This window comes from Thalassophryne amazonica, chromosome 1 (assembly GCF_902500255.1).
Source record: "Thalassophryne amazonica chromosome 1, fThaAma1.1, whole genome shotgun sequence".
NCBI classification, from domain to species: Eukaryota; Metazoa; Chordata; class Actinopteri; order Batrachoidiformes; family Batrachoididae; genus Thalassophryne; species Thalassophryne amazonica.
The window spans coordinates 14,000,832-14,024,112 of NC_047103.1; the positions used below are offsets into that span (position 1 = coordinate 14,000,832).

A 23,281-nucleotide genomic window follows, 5' to 3' on the forward strand; every position below is an offset into this window, starting at 1 on the left:
GTGGCACAACAATGGGCCTCAGGATCTCGTCACGGTATCTCTGTGCATTCAAAATGCCATCAATAAAATGCACCTGTGTTCTTCGTCCATAACAGACGCCTGCCCATACCATAACCCCACCGCCACCATGGGCCACGCGATCCACAACATTGACATCAGAAAACCGCTCACCCACACGATGCCACACACGCTGTCTGCCATCTGCCCTGAACAGTGTGAACTGGGATTCATCCGTGAAGAGAACACCTCTCCAACGTGCCAAACACCAGCGAATGTGAGCATTTGCCCACTCAAGTCGGTTACGATGACGAACTGGAGTCAGGTCGAGACCCCGATGAGGACAGCGAGCATGCAGATGAGCTTCCCTGAGATGGTTTCTGACAGTTTGTGCAGAAATTCTTTGGTTATGCAAACCGATTGTTTCAGCAGCTGTCCGAGTGGCTGGTCTCAGACGATCTTGGAGGTGAACATACTGGATGTGGAGGTCCTGGGCTGGTGTGGTTACACGTGGTCTGCGGTTGTGAGGCTGGTTGGATGTACTGCCAAATTCTCTGAAACGCCTTTGGAGACGGCTTATGGTAGAGAAATGAACATTCAATACACGAGCAACAGCTCTGGTTGACATTCCTACTGTCAGCATGCCAATTGCACGCTCCCTCAAATCTTGCGACATCTGTGGCATTGTGCTGTGTAATAAAACTGCACCTTTCAGAGTGGCCTTTTATTGTGGGCAGTCTAAGGCACACCTGTGCACTAATCATGGTGTCTAATCAGCATCTTGATATGGCACACCTGTGAGGTGGGATGGATTATCTCAGCAAAGGAGAAGTGCTCACTATCACAGATTTAGACTGGTTTATGAACAATATTTGAGGGAAATGGTGATATTGTGTATGTGGAAAAAGTTTTAGATCTTTGAGTTCATCTCATACAAAATGGGAGCAAAACCAAAAGTGTTGCGTTTATATTTTTGTTGAGTATATACACAGTGAGGAAAATAAGTATTTGAACACCCTGTGATTTTGCAAGTTCTCCCACTTAGAAATCATGGAGGGGTCTGAAATTTTCATCTTATGTGCATGTCTACTGTGAGAGACATAATCAAAAAAAAAAAAAAAAAAAAAAAAAAAAAAACGGAAATCACAATGTATGATTTTTTTAATAATTTATTTGTATGTTACTGCTGCAAATAAGTATTTGATCCCCTACCAACCAGCAAGAATTCTGGCTCACACAGACCTGTTAATTTTTCTTTAAGAAGCCCTCTTATTCTGCACTTTTTACCTGTATTAATTGCACCTGTTTGAACTTGTTACCTGTATGAAAGACACCTGTTCACACACTCAATCAATCACACTCCAACCTGTCCACCATAGCCAAGACCAAAGAGCTGTCTAAGGACACCAGGGACAAAACTGTAGACCTCCACAAGGCTGGGATGGACTACAGGACAACAGGCAAGCAGGTTGTTAGAAGACAACAACTGTTATGATTATTTATTAGAAAGTGGAAGAAACACAAGATGACTGTCAATCTCCCTCGGTCTGGGATTCCATGCAAGATCTCACTTTGTGGGGTAAGGATGATTCTGAGAAAGCTCAGAACTACACAGGAGGACCTGGTCAATGACCTGAAGAGAGCTGGGACCACAGTCACAAAGATTACATTAGTAAAATATGATGCTGTCATGGTTTAAAATCCTGCAGGGCAGCACGGTCCCCCTGCTCAAGCAAGCACATTTCCAGGCCTGTTTGAAGTTCACCAGTGACCACCTGGATGATCCAGAGGAGGCATGGGAGAAGGTAATGTGGTTAGATGAGACCAGAATAGAGCTTTTTGGAATCAACTCCACTTACCACGTTTAAAGGATGAGAACAACCCCAAGAAAACCATCCCAACCGTGAAGGGATGTTTCCACCGGATCATACTCTGGGGGTGCTCTTCTGCAAAGGGGACAGGACGACTGCATCATATTGAAGGGAGTAACACTGAATCTGATGCGGTCATGTATTGCGAGATTTTGGCAAACAACCTCCTTCCCTCAGTAAGAGCATTGAAGATGGGTCATGACTGGGTCCCCAAACACACAGCCAGGGCAGCTAAGGAGGGGCTCCGTAAGAAGCATGTCAAGGTCCTGGAGTGGCCTGTCCAGTCTCCAGACCTGAACTCAATAGAAAATCTTTGGAGGGAGCTGAAACTCAAAACCTGAAATATTTGGAGAAGATCTGTATGGACCAAAATCCCTGCTGCAGTGTATGCAAACCTGGTGAAAAACTACAGGAAACGTTTGACCTCTGTAATTGCAAACAAAGGCTACTGTACTAAATATTAACATTGATTTTCACAGGTAGTAAAATACTTATTTGCAGCAGTAACATACAAATAAATTATTAAAAAAATCATACTTTGTGATTTCTGGATTTTTTTTAGATTATGTCTCTCACAGTGGACATGCACCTAAGATGAAAATTTCAGACACCTCTATGATTTCTAAGTGGGAGAACTTGCAAAATCGCAGGGTGTTCAAATACTCATTTTCCTCACTGTACACACACACACACACACACACACACACACACACACACACACACACACACACACACACACACACACACACACACACACACACACACACACACACACACACACACACACACACACACACACGTTATCAACTATTGCTGGGAAATTCTTTGAAGAAACAATTATTGTGCTATACATCTTGAGAAAAGCCTTCCAAAGTAAGTGGGGTGAGCTTTAATCCAAGAGCTGCTGGTGGTTGATTGAGTACAAAGGATTAGCCAACAAGCAGCAAAAAATAAATAAATAAATAAATAAAATGTGAGCAATACACAAAATTGTTCTCATAGCAAAACCTACCTATACTTTTTTGGTAGAAGAAACTGTTACCAGTCACCCATTTATATTAAAGAATCTCTATTCAAAATCAACACATCATAAGTTTTATCAATATAGTGGCAGATTTTTACTGTTTCGTTGGAAGATTTGCTCAGTAAACAAGTGAGAAAATGGTACACAGCAGTTTGAGTAGAATTAAAAAGCTAAAACATTTTGATGTGCAGAAAGGACAGAATGACATGCAAAGAAGAAGAAAAATTAGAAACTTGTTACTTGTAAGTAATGACAAACTTTGATGCTACTCCGGAAACGTTTAGTTGTCTGTAATTTTAACAAATAAACATGCATTTTTATTAATCATGTGGGTGAATTATACCAGATGCTGATTCTTCCGTGGACGAGTTTTAAAGGACCAGCTGCTGCCTTATTAAATCTAGGTTTACTGCTGGTTATAAAGCAGCTCCACTGGAGCAACAGGGATAGATTTTGCTCAAGGGTCCATCAGCAGTACTTGCCAAGTGGGGACATGTATGTTAATTACAGCTACTCCCCCCCCCCCCCCCCCCCCCCCCACACACACACACACAAAACCCTTCCATAGCATCTCAAAGAAAAAGTGAAAAATGTCTGATTCCAAAATGGCTTAATTAGCTGGAGAGAAATACTTTCTGACAAATAAGTTAAATGATCCAATATCGATTCTTAAAATGTAAAACAATACATTGCCACAATATAATGTTACTTAGGCAGCATCTTATCAGAAATCAAAGTGCTTAACAAAAAAAAAAAAAAAACACAACAATGCGTACACAAAATAATCACAAGAATAGATTTTAAAAAAGGAACTAAAAAAGTAAAAGTCAAATCAAATATTCAAACAACATTTTGTAACCAGAGACTCTGAAGATTGTAAACTGTAGAAAATAAGTATACTCACAGAACCTGACTGCTTAAAAAACATTAAAAAATTCTCATTGAAGATTTGTGAAATGTCATTGCTCCAGTCCTCTACATGGTGCAAAGCTGATCTTACACTGCTGAATAATGACAGAAAAACCACCTGATCCAAGGACGTGACCAACAGCAGCCATAAACTGGTTTAATCAACCAAAACCCCAAGTTGGAGGTAAAATATTTTGGCATCACATCCAGCCTGTAGATCCATTTGATGAGGCATCACAACTGACGATACTGTGACAACGCCCCCCCCACCCCCCCTCCAAAAAAACTGTGGATCCAAAACAAAATTTGCATTAGAAAACAATTGTAGTCGAACATTTATTGAATAAACTGCATGCTTTAAAACAATACAACATTAAAAAGGCTGACACAAAAATTATATGTGTAATTGGAGCACTACGGTTATGTTACTGTGTGCAGAAAAATACAGTATGAGCATTGTTATAATATTATATGCACCTCTGATCACACCAGCAGTGATGATTCAAAAGAGAAAATAATCAGTTATAGACAGACTGTGTCTCATTACTGTTAATCACATTAAGAATATGAATCATCACAGACGCGGCAGCGCTCAATGAAGCCATGGAGGAATTTCAATCCTGTTAATGCAAGTCAGAAGATGATCAGTATTATCGTTCACATTTTAATCTTTATGCTGTGTATTTGAGTGCATGCATACACACACACACACACACACACACACACACACACACACACACACACACACACACACACACACACACACACACACACACACACACACACACACACACACACACACACACACACCATGTACAGTGTTTTACCTGAGACAGCCTGTAGCATTACGCAGCACCTGGGAGGTATGAAGGTGGAGCTTGCGGTCATCATGGTGATTGGGGGATGAATCCCAGTTGGAGTGGGGAATGATGACGCTGTTGGTGAGAACAGCCAGCGCGTCCTGGATGATTGGCATCTTTAGAGCGTCGCACGACGACAGGTTCCACAGCACGCCTGCAAACAAAAAATTATTTTAGCTTTGGTATGAAAAGATTTAAATAAATAAATACATAAATACATTGTTCATATTTGCTTTGCAAGCAGGTGAGACCACTGAAGCGCTTTGGGTGTCAAATAAAAAGGCTGTATAGCAAAGAAGCATTTCAGGGTTTGGGTTCGGGTCAGCCACAGTGGATTTTACAAAGCAGGTGATTTTTCACTATTATCTGATGTTGTTCAACTTATGTCCAATGTAAAATATTGTCATTTGGGGGAATTGGTTGAAAAATTAATGAAATACCCCCATCAAATAAAAATTCTATAAAGTTATGAATATCAATCAATCAATCAATTTCTTTTTTTATATAGCGCCAAATCACAACAAACAGTTGCCCCAAGGCGCTTTATATTGTAAGGCAAGGCCATACAATAATTATGTAAAACCCCAACGGTCAAAACGACCCCCTGTGAGCAAGCACTTGGCTACAGTGGGAAGGAAAAACTCCCTTTTAACAGGAAGAAACCTCCAGCAGAACCAGGCTCAGGGAGGGGCAGTCTTCTGCTGGGACTGGTTGGGGCTGAGGGAGAGAACCAGGAAAAAGACATGCTGTGGAGGGGAGCAGAGATCGATCACTAATGATTAAATGCGGAGTGGTGCATACAGAGCAAAAAGAGAAAGAAACAGTGCATCATGGGAACTCCCCAGCAGTCTACGTCTATAGCAGCATAACTAAGGGATGGTTCAGGGTCACCTGATCCAGCCCTAACTATAAGCTTTAGCAAAAAGGAAAGTTTTAAGCCTAATCTTAAAAGTAGAGAGGGTGTCTGTCTCCCTGATCTGAATTGGGAGCTGGTTCCACAGGAGAGGAGCCTGAAAGCTGAAGGCTCTGCCTCCCATTCTACTCTTACAAACCCTAGGAACTACAAGTAAGCCTGCAGTCTGAGAGCGAAGCGCTCTATTGGGGTGATATGGTACTACGAGGTCCCTAAGATAAGATGAGACCTGATTATTCAAAACCTTATAAGTAAGAAGAAGAATTTTAAATTCTATTCTAGAATTAACAGGAAGCCAATGAAGAGAGGCCAATATGGGTGAGATATGCTCTCTCCTTCTAGTCCCCGTTAGTACTCTAGCTGCAGCATTTTGAATTAACTGAAGGCTTTTTAGGGAACTTTTAGGACAACCTGATAATAATGAATTACAATAGTCCAGCCTAGAGGAAATAAATGCATGAATTAGTTTTTCAGCATCACTCTGAGACAAGACCTTTCTGATTTTAGAGATATTGCGTAAATGCAAAAAAGCAGTCCTACATATTTGTTTAATATGCGCTTTGAATGACATATCCTGATCAAAAATGACTCCAAGATTTCTCACAGTATTACTAGAGGTCAGGGTAATGCCATCCAGAGTAAGGATCTGGTTAGACACCATGTTTCTAAGATTTGTGGGGCCAAGTACAATAACTTCAGTTTTATCTGAGTTTAAAAGCAGGAAATTAGAGGTCATCCATGTCTTTATGTCTGTAAGACAATCCTGCAGTTTAGCTAATTGGTGTGTGTCCTCTGGCTTCATGGATAGATAAAGCTGGGTATCATCTGCGTAACAATGAAAATTTAAGCAATACCGTCTAATAATACTGCCTAAGGGAAGCATGTATAAAGTGAATAAAATTGGTCCTAGCACAGAACCTTGTGGAACTCCATAATTAACTTTAGTCTGTGAAGAAGATTCCCCATTTACATGAACAAATTGTAATCTATTAGACAAATATGATTCACCGCAGCGCAGTGCCTTTAATACCTATGGCATGCTCTAATCTCTGTAATAAAATTTTATGGTCAACAGTATCAAAAGCAGCACTGAGGTCTAACAGAACAAGCACAGAGATGAGTCCACTGTCCGAGGCCATAAGAAGATCATTTGTAACCTTCACTAATGCTGTTTCTGTACTATGATGAATTCTAAAACCTGACTGAAACTCTTCAAATAGACCATTCCTCTGCAGATGATCAGTTAACTGTTTTACAACTACCCTTTCAAGAATTTTTGAGAGAAAAGGAAGGTTGGAGATTGGCCTATAATTACCTAAGATAGCTGGGTCAAGTGATGGCTTTTTAAGTAATGGTTTAATTACTGCCACCTTAAAAGCCTGTGGTACATAGCCAACTAACAAAGATAGATTGATCATATTTAAGATCGAAGCATTAAATAATGGTAGGGCTTCCTTGAGCAGCCTGGTAGGAATGGGGTCTAATAAACATGTTGATGGTTTGGATGAAGTAACTAATGAAAATAACTCAGACAGAACAATCGGAGAGAAAGAGTCTAACCAAATACCGGCATCACTGAAAGCAGCCAAAGATAACGATACGTCTTTGGGATGGTTATGAGTAATTTTTTCTCTAATAGTTAAAATTTTGTTAGCAAAGAAAGTCATGAAGTCATTACTAGTTAAAGTTAATGGAATACTCAGCTCAATAGAGCTCTGACTCTTTGTCAGCCTGGCTACAGTGCTGAAAAGAAACCTGGGGTTGTTCTTATTTTCTTCAATTAGTGATGAGTAGAAAGATGTCCTAGCTTTACGGAGGGCTTTTTTATAGAGCAACAGACTCTTTTTCCAGGCTAAGTGAAGATCTTCTAAATTAGTGAGACGCCATTTCCTCTCCAACTTACGGGTTATCTGCTTTAAGGTACGAGTTTGTGAGTTATACCACGGAGTCAGGCACTTCTGATTTAAAGCTCTCTTTTTCAGAGGAGCTACAGCATCCAAAGTTGTCCTCAATGAGGATGTAAAACTATTGACGAGATACTCTATCTCACTTACAGAGTTTAGGTAGCTACTCTGCACTGTGTTGGTATATGGCATTAGAGAACATAAAGAAGGAATCATATCCTTAAACCTAGTTACAGCGCTTTCTGAAAGACTTCTAGTGTAATGAAACTTATTCCCCACTGCTGGGTAGTCCATCAGAGTAAATGTAAATGTTATTAAGAAATGATCAGACAGAAGGGAGTTTTCAGGGAATACTGTTAAGTCTTCTATTTCCATACCATAAGTCAGAACAAGATCTAAGATATGATTAAAGTGGTGGGTGGACTCATTTACATTTTGAGCAAAGCCAATAGAGTCTAATAATAGATTAAATGCAGTGTTGAGGCTGTCATTCTCAGCATCTGTGTGGATGTTAAAATCGCCCACTATAATTATCTTATCTGAGCTAAGCACTAAGTCAGACAAAAGGTCTGAAAATTCACAGAGAAACTCACAGTAACGACCAGGTGGATGATAGATAATAACAAATAAAACTGGTTTTTGGGACTTCCAATTTGGATGGACAAGACTAAGAGTCAAGCTTTCAAATGAATTAAAGCTCTGTCTGGGTTTTTGATTAATTAATAAGCTGGAATGGAAGATTGCTGCTAATCCTTCGCCTCGGCCCATGCTACGAGCATTCTGACAGTTAGTGTGACTCGGGGGTGTTGACTCATTTAAACTAACATATTCATCCTGCTGTAACCAGGTTTCTGTAAGGCAGAATAAATCAATATGTTGATCAATTATTATATCATTTACTAACAGGGACTTAGAAGAGAGAGACCTAATGTTTAATAGACCACATTTAACTGTTTTAGTCTGTGGTGCAGTTGAAGGTGCTATATTATTTTTTCTTTTTGAATTTTTATGCTTAAATAGATTTTTGCTGGTTATTGGTGGTCTGGGAGCAGGCACCGTCTCTACGGGATGGGGTAATGAGGGGATGGCAGGGGGAGAGAAGCTGCAGAGAGGTGTGTAAGACTACAACTCTGCTTCCTGGTCCCAACCCTGGATAGTCACGGTTTGGAGGAATTAAGAAAATTGGCCAGATTTCTAGAAATGAGAGCTGCTCCATCCAACATGGGATGGATGCCGTCTCTCCTAACAAGACCAGGTTTTCCCCAGAAGCTTTGCCAATTATCTATGAAGCCCACCTCATTTTTTTTTTTTTATATATAATTACCATGTTTGCTTTTTCTGGTGTTATGGACTCTAACGTAGCAAAAACAACTGACCAAACAGATTTAGAAGAAAACAGCTACATACTATCATAATTTATGACATCCTCTTACATAGCAAGGCATCGTTTAGACAATCAGATAAATGCTATGGTTTGAGGGAATATTTGGACATTCATATAATAGTTACATTCCGTTATGGACTCTACAGGCTGACTATGACTACAGTATCTTCCAGAGTGTAAGTCGCATTTTTTTTTTGTTTTCTTGTTTTTTTTTACTAGTTTGGGAGGTCCTGCAACTTATACCCAGGTGTGACTTATGAAAAATCACACATTTATCATTAACAATAATATAATGACAATTGATACAATACTTTCCCAATAATCAAAGCACTAAACAAAATAAAATCTAATAATACCAGAAGAAATGGCATTAATAAAGGGTACACCACAACAATGCACAAAAATCCCAAAGTGCAACTTATATATGGGTTTTTCCTCATCAAGAGGCATTTTCTAACAGGAGCGGTTTATACTCTGGAAAATACGGTATGTCTTTTTTTGTTACTTTATTAACTTAAAGTGTTCATATGAATTGTATTCTAAGAAGAAACACACTCAGAATCCAGGAATATAGATGTTATTTTTAATACTAAAATTAACCCAGGTTATGTCCCCATTATGAGACCATTACAGACTCTATATAAACCACCAGACACAACACAACAGATGTTTGACTCCTCTTTTACAGTGCACAAATCCTGAGACAGTTCAGATTACCACACTGTTTCTCAAGTTTCAAAGCAAATCAAAGTATTTCTATATTTTTTGGAAATTTATAATGCTGAAAAAACATTTTGTTTTACTTTAATGTACATTTAAGTTTAAAAGAAAAAAATAGTTGGTGTTATGTTATAACAAAGAAAACAACAAAACATAGGTACTCATGAAAAACTCATCACAACAGAACTGAAACTGAAAGACTTATACATAAATACCATTTGACTGAGTCTGATGTGACACAAAGGTACATACACTATATTTTTGTGTGGAATAAATTGCGCAGTTTGGTTGATCTCAGTAAATATCATATTTTAATATTTCCAAGAGATCAGCGAAGGAATCAGTAATTAGTTTATCAAATTCCAGTTTGCATGCATCATTATTAAATGAATGAATTGTATGGGTTGGCTAAAAATCAGCAATTATTAAGAGCTGGTAATAAAGGTTTTACTTATCTTCATCATATTTTATATTATTCACAGACAGAAAATTCAACAGAAAATCCATTTCAAACAAGAAGATTCTAGGTGGCTAAAATTGTAGGTATACAAATAAAAATGACTGAGGCAATCACAAGAACACATCACATCAGATTTTGACTTTAAACATTTAACGTGTCAGTCGGGGGCGGTGGTTTGACCTGTAATTTACCACAGCAGACTCCAAGCTGGCTTTTCTTATCTGTCAAAGCTCTAATGCTGATTCCATAGGCACACCCCAATCCTTACTAATATAACTACATGAATGGATTCAATTTGAGTATCTCATTTCCGATTCATCATTTTTCAGTTAAAACAGCTTTCAATCAGCGGGCTTCATGCAATTTTCGAAAATCCTTTTATTCGCATCAGTTTATTGACATGCTATTCTATAAATTACAATTACCAAAAGCTTTTCACTGATGCCTGCATGATGAGAAGAAATTTGCAACACAAATTTAATTATTGTGGCCTTGTAAATAAGTGGTGCTGAAAGCTTGATTAGACAGTAAATCTGCCATCATGTCATCAGTATGGAAGTTATCACTGTACATAAATATGCAACATCACAAATACAAGGAAAAATGATTTGCAAAACCAGATGATGATTAGCAACGAACTATTTAAGTAAGCTCCGTTGTGAGGTAGCCAAAGCCAGTGTTTTTGGCAAGCCACTGGCAGATGTACACATTGCAAAACTGAAACTGTGCGGACACCAACTGGAAGAGCGCTGTGTGAAAATGCAAATGTCCAAATCATTTGGACCAGGCATTAAACAGACTTTACCCTACAAGCTCATCTGCACAAAGTTTGTATCGTGTGAATAGTGCAGGTCATTGTCCAGAAGATTCATAGTGAGCGGATGGGCATATTAATGACATTTTTCAATTTCAATTTAATTTCAATTTATTTTCATTTATATCATGCCAAATCACCCCAAAGCTGCTTCTAGGCACTTCACACAAGTAAGGTCTAACCTTACCAATGCCTAGAGCAAGCACACAGGTGACAGTGGTAAGGAAAAACTCCCTCTGATGATTTGAGGAAGAAACCTCAAGCAGACCAGACTCAAAGGGGTGACCCTCTGTTTGGGCCATGCTAGTGACACAATTGACAAAAAATAAAAAACAATTTACAAAATCAATATGCAGGAAATTTTTATGGTGCACAGGACGGGAGGGTTGCAGAAGAAGACACCACACCCATCTCTGGATGGAGTCGCACCTCAAACAGAGAGAAAAAACTGAATCAGGCATCAAGACAACAAATACAGTATAATTTGTCAGCATTAAGCAACAAGAAAAACAGAAGAAATACTAAGGTGATCACCGGCCACTAAACCAAAGCTTCACTAAAAAAAAAAAAACAGAATTTAGATAAAATTGAGGCCGACATTTCTACCATGCAACTGGTGAGAAAACCAGAAGAAGAAAAAACATCCAAGGGTGCAGAAGAACATTTGCTCAAAGACATCAGTCATAATTTGAGAAAGTTTGTCTGGTCTTCTATTCCTCCTAGGTATTATGCGTGACTTCCACCAAACTTGATAAGTGGATGAACGATGAGCCTGGAATTGCCCTTAGAGGGTTTGTTTTGCAAATGTCAAGATGATCGGAGTAAAGGTACAACAAGTCCTATATAGGCCCTGAAGCTTATCTCCAGATTCCGTAGCATGATGCAGGATAAGGTTAAGTGTCTTGTTCAAGGGCACCGGCAGGCAGCTTGAGCAGGATTCGAACCCAAGTCAACATATTGGCAGGTGAACGCGTTATCCACTCAGCAACCTGCTCTACGATGGAGCAAAGGGAATTTTTAATTTTTTTAGTCCGGTGTCCAACAAACCTGGGTAACACATAAATGCAGGTGGGTTCTGGAACTGCCCAGATGAGGTCAATCCTACCAAAGGCCAATCACCGGGGTGAAGGTCACTGCACCAGTTCCATCCAAAATGCAATTTTGCTTACGTTACATACCATATACCTGTGTACTGCGTGCTGAAGGCTGCCACCTCCTGGACACAGGTATCAATATTAACGTGTGTCCAGTTGTCTGGGACAAGTAGAAACTGTCATTAAGCAACACAAGTCCTCTATAATGTTGTCCGAAATAGACAAGTCCAATTTTTTTTTCTTTTTTCCATTTAAAGAGATCAAATTATTTTTGTTTTCATGTCATTGCAAATTTCAGGGCTTATCCAGACCAGCACCAGCTTACTTCTCATGTTTACATCTTGTTCAGCTTTTATAGGTAAAAAACAAACAAACAAACAAACATAAAAAAAAATAATATGCATATATCAGGAATGTTAAATTTTAGTGGAATTGTGGATTTCTGTGGTTTAGTGGTGTAGTGGCTTAAAGTTGATCCATACAGATCCCCCCCACCAGGGTTCGGCACGCATGGGAATCAGGAGTTAATTGCAAAGTTTACATAAGTGTGATTTTGTGTCATGGTGACTATACGTATTTTAAAGTGACAACTGTGTTCATTTTGATGCAGTTGCTGTGAAAATCACAGTCTGATTGAAAGAAATGCTGCAGCTCCACACTTACTGCTCCTGCTGTAGTGTGCACACGCAGCCTGCTCTAGCCTCGTGCTCCGCATAAGAAGACTCAGCACTTCAGATCCACACACACGCACACCCACACACACAAAAATCTCTGTGAACGTTAAGGACAAGGTGTTCATCTCATCCCTGTGCAGCTGTGAGCACAACGAACCCGCCATCACACTTGAAGCTCAAAAACAACAACTTATTCCGACTGTTTCCGAGTGTGTGCTGATCAGAACTGCTGACCTGAATGAATTCTGATCAGTGAGTAGGATGAATGTATTTATCCTACGGAAGCATACTACATTCACTGGATTAAAAAAAAAAAAAAATTAGACCACTGATCTCGTAATTACGAGAAAAGATCAGGTGTCTAAATTGTTTTACTCAACAAAAATATAAACGCAACACTTTTGGTTTTGCTCCCATTTTGTACGAGATGAACTCAAAGATCTAAAACTTTTTCCACATACACAATATCACCATTTCCCTCAAATATTGTCCACAAACCAGTCTAATCTGTGATAGTGAGCACTTCTCCTTTGCTGAGATAATCCATCCCACCTCACAGGTGTGCCATATCAAGATGCTGATTAGACACCATGATTACTGCACAGGTGTGCCTTAGACTGCCCACAATAAAAGGCCACTCTGAAAGGTGCAGTTTTGTTTTATTGGGGGGGGGATACCAGTCAGTATCTGGTGTGACCACCATTTGCCTCATGCGGTGCAACACATCTCCTTCGCATAGAGTTGATCAGGTTGTCAATTGTGGCCTGTGGAATGTTGGTCCACTCCTCTTCAATGGCTGTGCGAAGTTGCTGGATATTGGCAAGAACTGATACACGCTGTCGTATACGCCGGTCCAGAGCATCCCAAACATGCTCAATGGGTGACATGTCCGGTGAGTATGCCGGCCATGCAAGAACTGGGACATTTTCAGCTTCCAAGAATTGTGTACAGATCCTTGCAACATGGGGCCGTGCATTATCCTGCTGCAACATGAGGTGATGTTCTTGGATGTATGGCACAACAATGGGCCTCAGGATCTTGTCACGGTATCTCTGTGCATTCAAAATGCCATCAATAAAATGCACCTGTGTTCTTCGTCCATAACAGATGCCTGCCCATACCATAACCCCACCGCCACCATGGGCCACGCGATCCACAACATTGACATCAGAAAACCGCTCACCCACACAACGCCACACACGCTGTCTGCCATCTGCCCTGAATAGTATGAACCGGGATTCATCCATGAAGAGAACACCTCTCCAACGTGCCAAACGCCAGCGAATGTGAGCATTTGCCCACTCAAGTCGGTTACGACGACGAACTGGAGTCAGGTCGAGACCCCGATGAGGACGATGAGCATGCAGATGAGCGTCCCTGAGACGTTTCTGACAGTTTGTGCAGAAATTCTTTGGTTATGCAAACCGATTGTTTCAGCAGCTGTCCGAGTGGCTGGTCTCAGACGATCTTGGAGGTGAACATGCTGGATGTGGAGGTCCTGGGCTGGTGTGGTTACACGTGGTCTGCGGTTGTGAGGCTGGTTGGATGTACTGCCAAATTCTCTGAAACACCTTTGAGACGGCTTATGGTAGAGAAATGAACATTCAATACACGAGCAACAGCTCTGGTTGACATTCCTGCTGTCAGCATGCCAATTGCACGCTCCCTCAAATCTTGCGACATCTGTGGCATTGTGCTGTGTGATAAAACTGCACCTTTCAGAGTGGCCTTTTATTGTGGGCAGTCTAAGGCACACCTGTGCACTAATCATGGTGTCTAATCAGCATCTTGATATGGCACACCTGTGACGTGGGATGGATTATCTCAGCAAAGGAGAAGTGCTCACTATCACAGATTTAGACTGGTTTGTGAACAATATTTGAGGGAAATGGTGATATTGTGTATGTGAAAAAGTTTTAGATCTTTGAGTTCATCTCATACAAAATGGGAGCAAAACCAAAAGTGTTGCATTTATATTTTTGTTGAGTGTCCAGTCCCTCAGTAAAGAAGCGGGCTAAGGTTAGCTCATGATAACACACTGTAATCAAACGCAAAGTGTGGATTTTCCCTGGATGAATGTCCAGGGAGGAGCACGTGGTGTCTCAACAAAATGAGACATGTCTCACAGACTTCCAGCTTTCACTCACACAGCTCCGCCAACCACTGAGGGACAAAGAGGGGCTCATTCCTAGCCAGGCGCATGCCAGTCTGGGTGCCCCGAAACTAGTGTTGCTTGTTTTTCCACAATGTTTCTCTTAAGATTATTGAGCCGTTTACTGGAGGGGGAGGTTTCTGTCCTCTGTAAGTTTGACAGGTGGACCGTCCCAGTCAAAGACACCCAGCGGGGTCGGACGCTTGACACGAAGCGAAGCGAGAGCTGCTCGGATCACCTCCCCACCTCACCGGCTGTAGTGACCCCTGCCCTCCCCTGCCCCCCGCCAAAAATTAAATACAAAAATTAGTCATTTTTTTGGTGATAGGGTTTGCGATCAAGATTTCCTGCAGTAACTGAACTGTAAACTGAAATCCATAATCTACTTAAACTGAAAAAAAAAATAAATAAATAATAATAATAAAAAAATATATATATATATATATATATATAATATATCATGAATGATATTCACATTTTGCGAGACCCGTGCTCACGTTTTGGGAGATATGTTTTCAGTATTCACGTTTTGCAATTAACGGTTTGCAGATAATTCACGACGTGCAGCTGATACACATTTTGGGGGTTAACAAATCTGAGGATTTACGTTTCCTCAGACTTCTCTGTTATTGAATTATATCCATGATATGTACATACAGAACTGCTGAAGGGCTGTACATTTGGTAGCATCCCTCAGAAGGTGGAGTTTGCGGCAAAGATTCCATATTAATGAAAGTTACGCAGGGAAGAACAATGTTGTTTCTTAAGCTGCCATCGCAAAACACACCAACATGGGACAAGTCAGGATAACAACAGGATATGCGGTCTCTCTGTCTACTTGTCCTATAGGACAAGTCCATGAAAAGGCTTAATGTCTTCATCGGTGGGCATGTCTGGGATTGATGCTGGGAATAATCTCATCCTCACATGTGGTGGAAATTAGGAGCAGGTGTGCCTGAAGTTACAGGTAGCTTGACACGAGATTGTTTGACAGTTTTGTTGGTTTCCAAAGCCGAGCTCTGGTGTTCGCTGCTGCTTGTCTGACACTGTCTTGAGAAATGCACAAACATGCCTCCTACGGATACACTCAGGTGCACAGTTCATGTATCAAGCTGCTTGCATGTGTATAGGCACTGGTACGTTTGTGTGCACACACGGCCACGCTCAGTCACCTGTTAAAAAACCACACAGTCACTCAGGAAGTTACACCACATGGGTTCAGGTGAGGACATGCAAACACACACATGCACTGTGTACTTATTGTTAGATGGAACAGCAGATGCCTTTTCGCAGACAGGTGTCAGCACTCGATAGTGTTGGGTCACGGTGACATAACCGCACACACATACGTGGCGGTCTCATCATCACCACGCTCACATTCTAAATTTAAGAACCTGCTCCATCTGCTCGCACTCGTCATCCTGATGAGGGGAAACAGATACAGTAAGAACCAATAAGATAACGACGTGCGAAACACACAATATGAAACACACAAAAATAGAAAATTAATGAGGGAGGTGCAGAGTGGCAGCTGAGTGAGGGTGGAACAGATTGAGACGTACCACACATTTTTAATGTGATAAACTATAAAAAGCTGCAGCATTGAAGGTCACCATCCCTCATGCGTCTGCTGTCAGACACCAGCTGCTGCAAGTCCCCCGTGACAGATGTCATTCATTTGCAAAATTATCACAGATGAAATCGACAAAACTGGGCCAAGTCTGTGCTCAATGCGCAGCGAGGTTTGCTGGTAGAGGCCACCAGCTGGCCGAAAGATGTCGTGTTCCTGCCACAATACAATATGCATGAGTACATTTTGGCTGAGGCTGTGAAACCTGAATGGAAATGAAACATACGAGGGCTGTCCGTAAAGTATAGGTCCTTTTTATTTTTTTCAAAAACTATTTGCGCCTTGGGGCAACTGTTTGTTGTGATTTGGCGCTATATAAAAAAAAAATTGATTGAAAATTGATTTCTGAATACACAGGGTTTTTTTTTAAGTCGATATTATTTGAGATGTAAATATCTGCCTAACTCAGTGTTTCTCAGTTATTTTCTGTTACGCCCCCCCCCCCCAGGAAGAAGAAAACATTTCACGCCCCCCCCCCCCCACCACTTTTCGCCGTGACTATAAATAATATAATTTGTCCATAAAATTGTTATATCCTTATTAGCATTAAAGAAAGCAAAAAGGAAAGAAATTTAGATCAACTTAGACCAAAGAATAACTTTAACATTGTTTTAAGTCTGTAACAGAAAAAAAATTTAAAGTGCATCACTTTGCTTGAAATAATAATAATAATAAAAAAATCATTAAACTACAAATATTTTTGACCGACTGCCATTTGATACTGAAAAACAAAATTAAATAAAATCAATAAATAATAATAAATTCAAATTGATCAGAATACTAACTCATGAGCACAATACAGAAAACACTAACAGACAAAACAAAAATGAATAAAATAATTTGTGCTGATTTTTTTATGATTATTTTTTGTGATTTTTTTTATTAGTTTTTATTTTTGCAGCACTTGCGTCATCCAGCAGAGACCATGTCTACTGCGGTTCAGCTCCTCTGCTATGGTGCTATGATGCTAACGGCGCTCGCTGGTTTACTGAAGCAGCATTCACAAAGCGGGATGATTGCTGGCAATATTCGGCATGTTTTCACTGAAAAAACTCAAGTGGCTTATCTGCATGATTGGGGTGTAATGTCTTTAAGTGACGCCTTAATTTATTTGGCTTCATGCTGTCTGCTGCCAACATGTTAAGACAGAGTGGTCTTTCCTCATCTCCCACCGTAGTCACAGTGACACTAAGCGCTACATACGTGTCATCATATTCTTCGAGTGTGAAAAAACCCTGCACAGAGCTGCGTTCCATTATGCTAGAGTCCTCAATACTCCCTGCGCAGTGCACACACTCTGGCAATGAGCGCGCCACTGCCACCTACTGTAGTGGATGTACAATTACACTTTATTCTAGTAATGGAAAAAAGCATGTTCCCCCGTGGTCACACCGCCCACCCCACCCCACACCGCACTGCATGTGCCACACTATTTGAGAAGGACTGGTCTAACTACATAGTTGAGGCAAATGAAACAAAATAGGCTTAATATTGAGCAAATTAAGATATATTCATCAAAATTTGAATGAGAAAGTCAACGGTGAGTGGATTTAACAGAAGATTAAATAAAAAAAAAAAAGCCATCTTTCAATGAAATAGTAACATGTATCGGCATCATCAACTTACAATACAGATGAATGTTTAGATATTTTAATCACATGTAGTCTTCAGGTTACTAAAAGAGAGTTCAGCTTGTCTGCTTTCAGAAAAAAAGATTTGTGAGGAAGAAAAATTGAATGTGAAAGTCAAAAGAATGCGTGAGCATGACTAAGAGAGGGAACACCTGAGAGGGCAAGAAGAGGAGGGTGATAATAAGATGATGACCTTGTATGCTGTTTGCCAGCAATCAAATGCACACAGTGTGCATGTGTGTGTGTATGGGGGAGGAGGGTTGTGTGTATGTGGCAACATTTGCCTTCACTTTAACTAATCACACTTTTTTCACATCTTAAGTCCATCTCTGTTCCCTCTCCTCTCGTGGGCTCTTTTGAAAGCAACAGGAAAACACATCCACAAACACACTCTGATACACTCGATAAAGGTGGACGGCAAAAACACTTCACTTATATTCAGCCTACACATAAGTGCCATGTATGCAGGCAAGTCAGATGCAGTTGTGCATCCAACAGACAGGACAGATTTGCGACAGATGTAAAGATAAACCCATACAGGAGTCTAAACTATGACAGTGTGAATCTGAACCAGATTTTACAAGGAACTCAGCAATCAATAGTGAAATACCCTCGGCCGTATGAGCATTGTGTTCTTTATCATTTCAGTCGTTGAATTCATTATTAAGATCCTATTGTCTTACAATTTGTACATGTTCAATAAAGCCCCTCTATCAATCAATCACACACACTAACGTCCACAAATTGTTTTGTAAATCAGTTCAGAGGTGTTATTAGCTTAGAAGTGTTTATTTCTTGCTAGCTTTTACATAATATATGTCAAAGAGGTTATATTTACACACAAACAAAACCGAGATTCAACCTAGCTAGCAGGATGTGAGGTCACCACACTAACATGCGCTAAATGGCTGTAATCCTTCCAGAAGTGTTATTAGGTTACAAAGCAGCATTTTCAATTTTAGAAGTGTTTATTTCTCGCTATCTTTCACATAATGTATGACAAAGAGGTTATATTTACACAAACAAAACCAAGATTCCACCTAGCTAGCAGGATGTGATGTCACCACACTAACGTGCGCTAAATGGTTTGTAAATCCTTCCAGATCACCACAACAGCATATTCAGTTTTAGAAGTGTTTATTTCTCCCGTCCAAGATGGCGCCATGTGAAGGCGCCCTGGTATTCTGGTGCTCCCTGTTTTGTCTGTTTTTGTGTGTGAATCATGTGTCATCGTGTCCCTACACCCGCGAGGAGCTTCTAAACATCAAATCATCAACAACCACGGACATTACGCCAGTTTTTTTAGTGCCTGCAGCTGAACTGGTTCACTTTTTGGCCAAAAAAGTGAGACGACGGCGGAGAGGAAAACGAGCTGGAGCTCTCGTGCGCCTCAGACGAAGGGGCACGCACGCCCTACCTGGGATATTTCTCTCCAACGTCCGTCACACTCCACAACAAGATGGATGAGCTGGCTCTGTGATGAAGAAGAATAGAGATTTCTCCTCATCTTGTGTACTGTGCTTCATGGAGACGTGGTTAAATGCACAGACACCGGACTGCGCGCTCCAACTAGAGGGATTCCGACTCCTCCACGCAGACAGAGACCGAGCACTCTCTGGTGGAAAAACTAGAGGGGGAGGACTTTGCTTCTATATCAACAATGCCTGGTGCTCCGATGTGACTGTGATCTCCCAACACTGCTGTCCCTCTCTGGAATATCTCCTCATAACTGCAGACCATTCTACTCTCCATGTGAGTTTAACTCTTTCATTCTTTGCTCTGTGTATATTACACCGAGCGCGGACGTGCACGAGGCCGAGCGTGCACTGGCGGATCAGATTATGAGCGTGGAGAGAGACTTTCCGGACTCTCTTGTTATAATTCTCGGTGATTTTAACAAAGGGAATCTCAGTCAGGAATTACCAAAATACAAACAGTTTGTTAAATGCCCGACCAGAGAAGGGAGCACGTTAGATCATTGTTACACAACAGTGAGCGGTGCCTACCGCGCGGTGGCCTATGCAGCTTTGGGACTCTCAGATCACGTGATGGTCCACTTGATCCCCACGTACAGACAGAGACTTAAACTCTCTAAACCTGTTGTGAGGACGTCTAAAGTGTAGAGCAATGAAGCTGTAGAGGAGCTACGTGCGTGCTTGGCCACCACGGATTGGGATATGTTTGAGGCTTCAACAGACAGTCTAGATGACTACACGGACACTGTGACATCATATATTCATTTCTGTGAAGACAGTATCATCCCACAGCATACCATGGTGAGATATAACAATGACAAGCCCTGGTTCACACCTAAACTCCAGCAGCTCCGTCAGCAGAAAGAGGTGGCTTTCAGAGAAGGAGACAGAGACAGCTATAGAGGTGCAAAGTACAGATTTAGCAAGGAGGTGGCAAAGGCTAAATCCATGTACAGTTCACGTCTGCAGCAAAGGTTCTCTGTCAACGACTCGGCCTCTATGTGAGGGGGTTGAAAGAGATCACCAACTACAAGCCCAAAACACCTCGATCTATTGACGACCTCAAGCTGGCCAACGACCTGAACGTCTTCTATTCACGCTTTGAAGACAAGGACTCACACCTCCCCACCCCCACACAACTGGATATTCAAACACTCTGGACCTCCCCCCTCTCACTGCTGCCCTCCCCACTCCCCCTGTTGCCCTCTCGGTCCAAGAGGAGGACGTAAGGAGACATTTCAAAAGGCTGAATCCACGTAAGGCCCCGGGCCCAGACTGTGTCTCTCCTGCCACCCTGAGACACTGCGCTGATGAGCTGGCCTCAGTCTTCACGGGGATCTTCAACACCTCCCTGGAGTCATGCCATGTTCCAGTCTGTTTCAAGTCCTCAATCATAGTTCCAGTCCCAAGAAACCACACGTCACTGGACTTAATGACTACAGGCCTGTGGCTCTCACGTCTGTAGTCATGAAGACCTTCGAACGCCTGGTTTTATCCCACCTGAAGTCCATCACCGACCCCCTCCTGGACCCCCTGCAGTTTGCCTACAGAGCCAACAGGTCTGTAGATGACGCCATAAACCTGGCCCTGCACTCCATCCTGCAGCACCTGGACTCCCCAGGAACCTACGCTAGGATCCTGTTTGTGGACTTCAGCTCTGCATTCAACACCATCCTTCCAGCTTTGCTCCAGGACAAGCTTTCTCTGCTCCACGTGCCCAACTCCACTGATGGACCGGAGTCGGCGTGTGAGGCTGGGAAAAAATGTCTCGAACACTCGGGCTCTCAGCACAGGATCTCCACAGGGCTGTGTCCTTTCCCCTCTGCTCTTCTCCCTCTACACTAACTGCTGCACCTCCAGCCACGACTCTGTAAAGCTCATCAAGTTTGCGGACGACACCACCCTCTTCGGACTCATTTCGGATGGGGATGAGTCTGCCTTCAGGAGGGAGGTTGACCGGCTGGTGACCTGGTGCAGCAGCAACAACTTGGAGCTCAACACCCAGAAAACAGTGGAGATGATCGTGGACTTCAGGAAAGCCACAGCCCCCCCGCCCTCCCTCGCCTTCACCAACAGCCCCATCACCACTGTGGTCTGTCACCACTTCCTCAGCACCACCATCACCCAGGACCTCAAGTGGGAGTCAACCATCAGCTCCCTCATCAAGAAGGCCCAGCAGAGGATGTACTTCCTGCGGCAGCTGAAGAAGGCCAAGCTGCCTGTACAGCTGATGGTGCAGTTCTACACGGCCATCATCGAGTCCATCCTCTGCTCTCCATCACGGTGTCGTATGCCAGGGCCACAGCCAGGGACAGACACAGACTGCAGCGCATTGTGGCCTCTGCTGAGAAGGTGATCGGCTGTAGCCTTCCATCTCTCCACGACCTGCACGTCTCCAGGACTCTGGGCCGAGCAGGTCGGATCACAGCTGACCCTTCTCACCCTGCACACGGTCTATTCACTCATTGTGATTCTGATTCTCGCTAGCTTTTACATAATATATGAGAAAGGTGTTATTTCTAACCAAAAATGAAGCAAAGTTAGAAGCTAGTGACACCAGGAAGTGACGACACCATGCTAATGTCTGCGAGATCATGCCATAAAATTAGGCACAGAATGCAACTTTTTAACCTCATGGTTAGCCATCTGCGTGTCCAAGGTCTGTGTCCCAAGAATGTTCCCTATGAATAAGAAGGCTGTGGCTGTAATAGGACTTAACTTATGCTGAGCACAGACAGACAGATGGACGGACGGACAGACAGACAGACGGATGGATGCCAGGTCTTTGTAATACCCGATGGCCATATGTTGGCCTTGGGCAATGAGAGCCAAGTTAGATACAAAGTTCAATAAAAACTTTCAACTTCTTGGTTTTTGAAATGTTATGGTGCGTTCACATTCTGATGATTGGCCCAGCATTTGCTGGTGGACAGAGTAACTAGAGGAGGTGACGTAGTAATAGTGGAGCTAACCTCATGCAGGAATTTTAGCTTGAACACTGAAGATTTTAAGCATGGAGAAAATTTTTCCGCAACCAATACAAACACCACTGATGCCAGACTGATGTCAACTTAGCTCCTGCGGAGTCTGGCAGACCTGGTCAATGTTAATTATGTTTCACCCTTCGTTCCCCTCCAACAGCCTTCACTGGCCAACATTGTAGGATTGGACGCACCACCTCCTCTGGATCTCTTGGGCATACCAATACACCTGCCCTCTGTTGGCAAAAGCTTAATTACGTACGACAAATAGTTAGTGGACCATTACCAAACATCCAACTCCGCCAATAGAATGAAATCCTCAGCTGCTACATTAACCTGCATTGAAGACAGGAAATTTAAACCCCTGGAGTGAGCCTTCTGTGGTGTTTAACAGAGATATTTTTGAGAATCTGCTACTATGTCCAGCTTCAGCCACTTCACATATAGTGTGAATGGGGCCTTAAGAAAGTAATACAAGTCAGATCAAGTCTGGGAACAACTACACTACAGAAGCACCCTTTGCTCTGTTTGCAAGCAACCAGCCAACTGATCCATCATCACCTTCCAAAAGTAGTCGTCTTTTTGTTCCAGATAGGTGATATGTTGATGTGCTCCTGGTATTCTCCATTTGCTGAGGTCCTCAGCACTGAGGCACCTGTGTGCTGGATCATGCCCAGAGAAACGCACCACATGGCCAAACTACTGTGGCTCACATTCCCAAATAATGCACCTCTTAAGCCTGGTTCACATGGCAGGATTTTAAAATTATCTGTAGGTTTCCAAAACCT

General features: G+C 41.9%; 1 protein-coding gene across 2 annotated transcripts in view; it reads right to left on the reverse strand.

Annotated features, from left to right (window-relative positions):
• The window catches only part of ctnnd2a (catenin (cadherin-associated protein), delta 2a), a 923,305-nt gene that overhangs the window by 191,569 nt on the left and 708,455 nt on the right, over positions 1-23,281 (reverse strand). For both annotated transcript variants that reach the window (XM_034165435.1, XM_034165372.1), the window contains exon 15: positions 4,629-4,815. In XM_034165435.1, the coding sequence (XP_034021326.1) occupies positions 4,629-4,815 (187 nt within the window). The remainder of the gene's footprint in view (positions 1-4,628; positions 4,816-23,281) is intronic.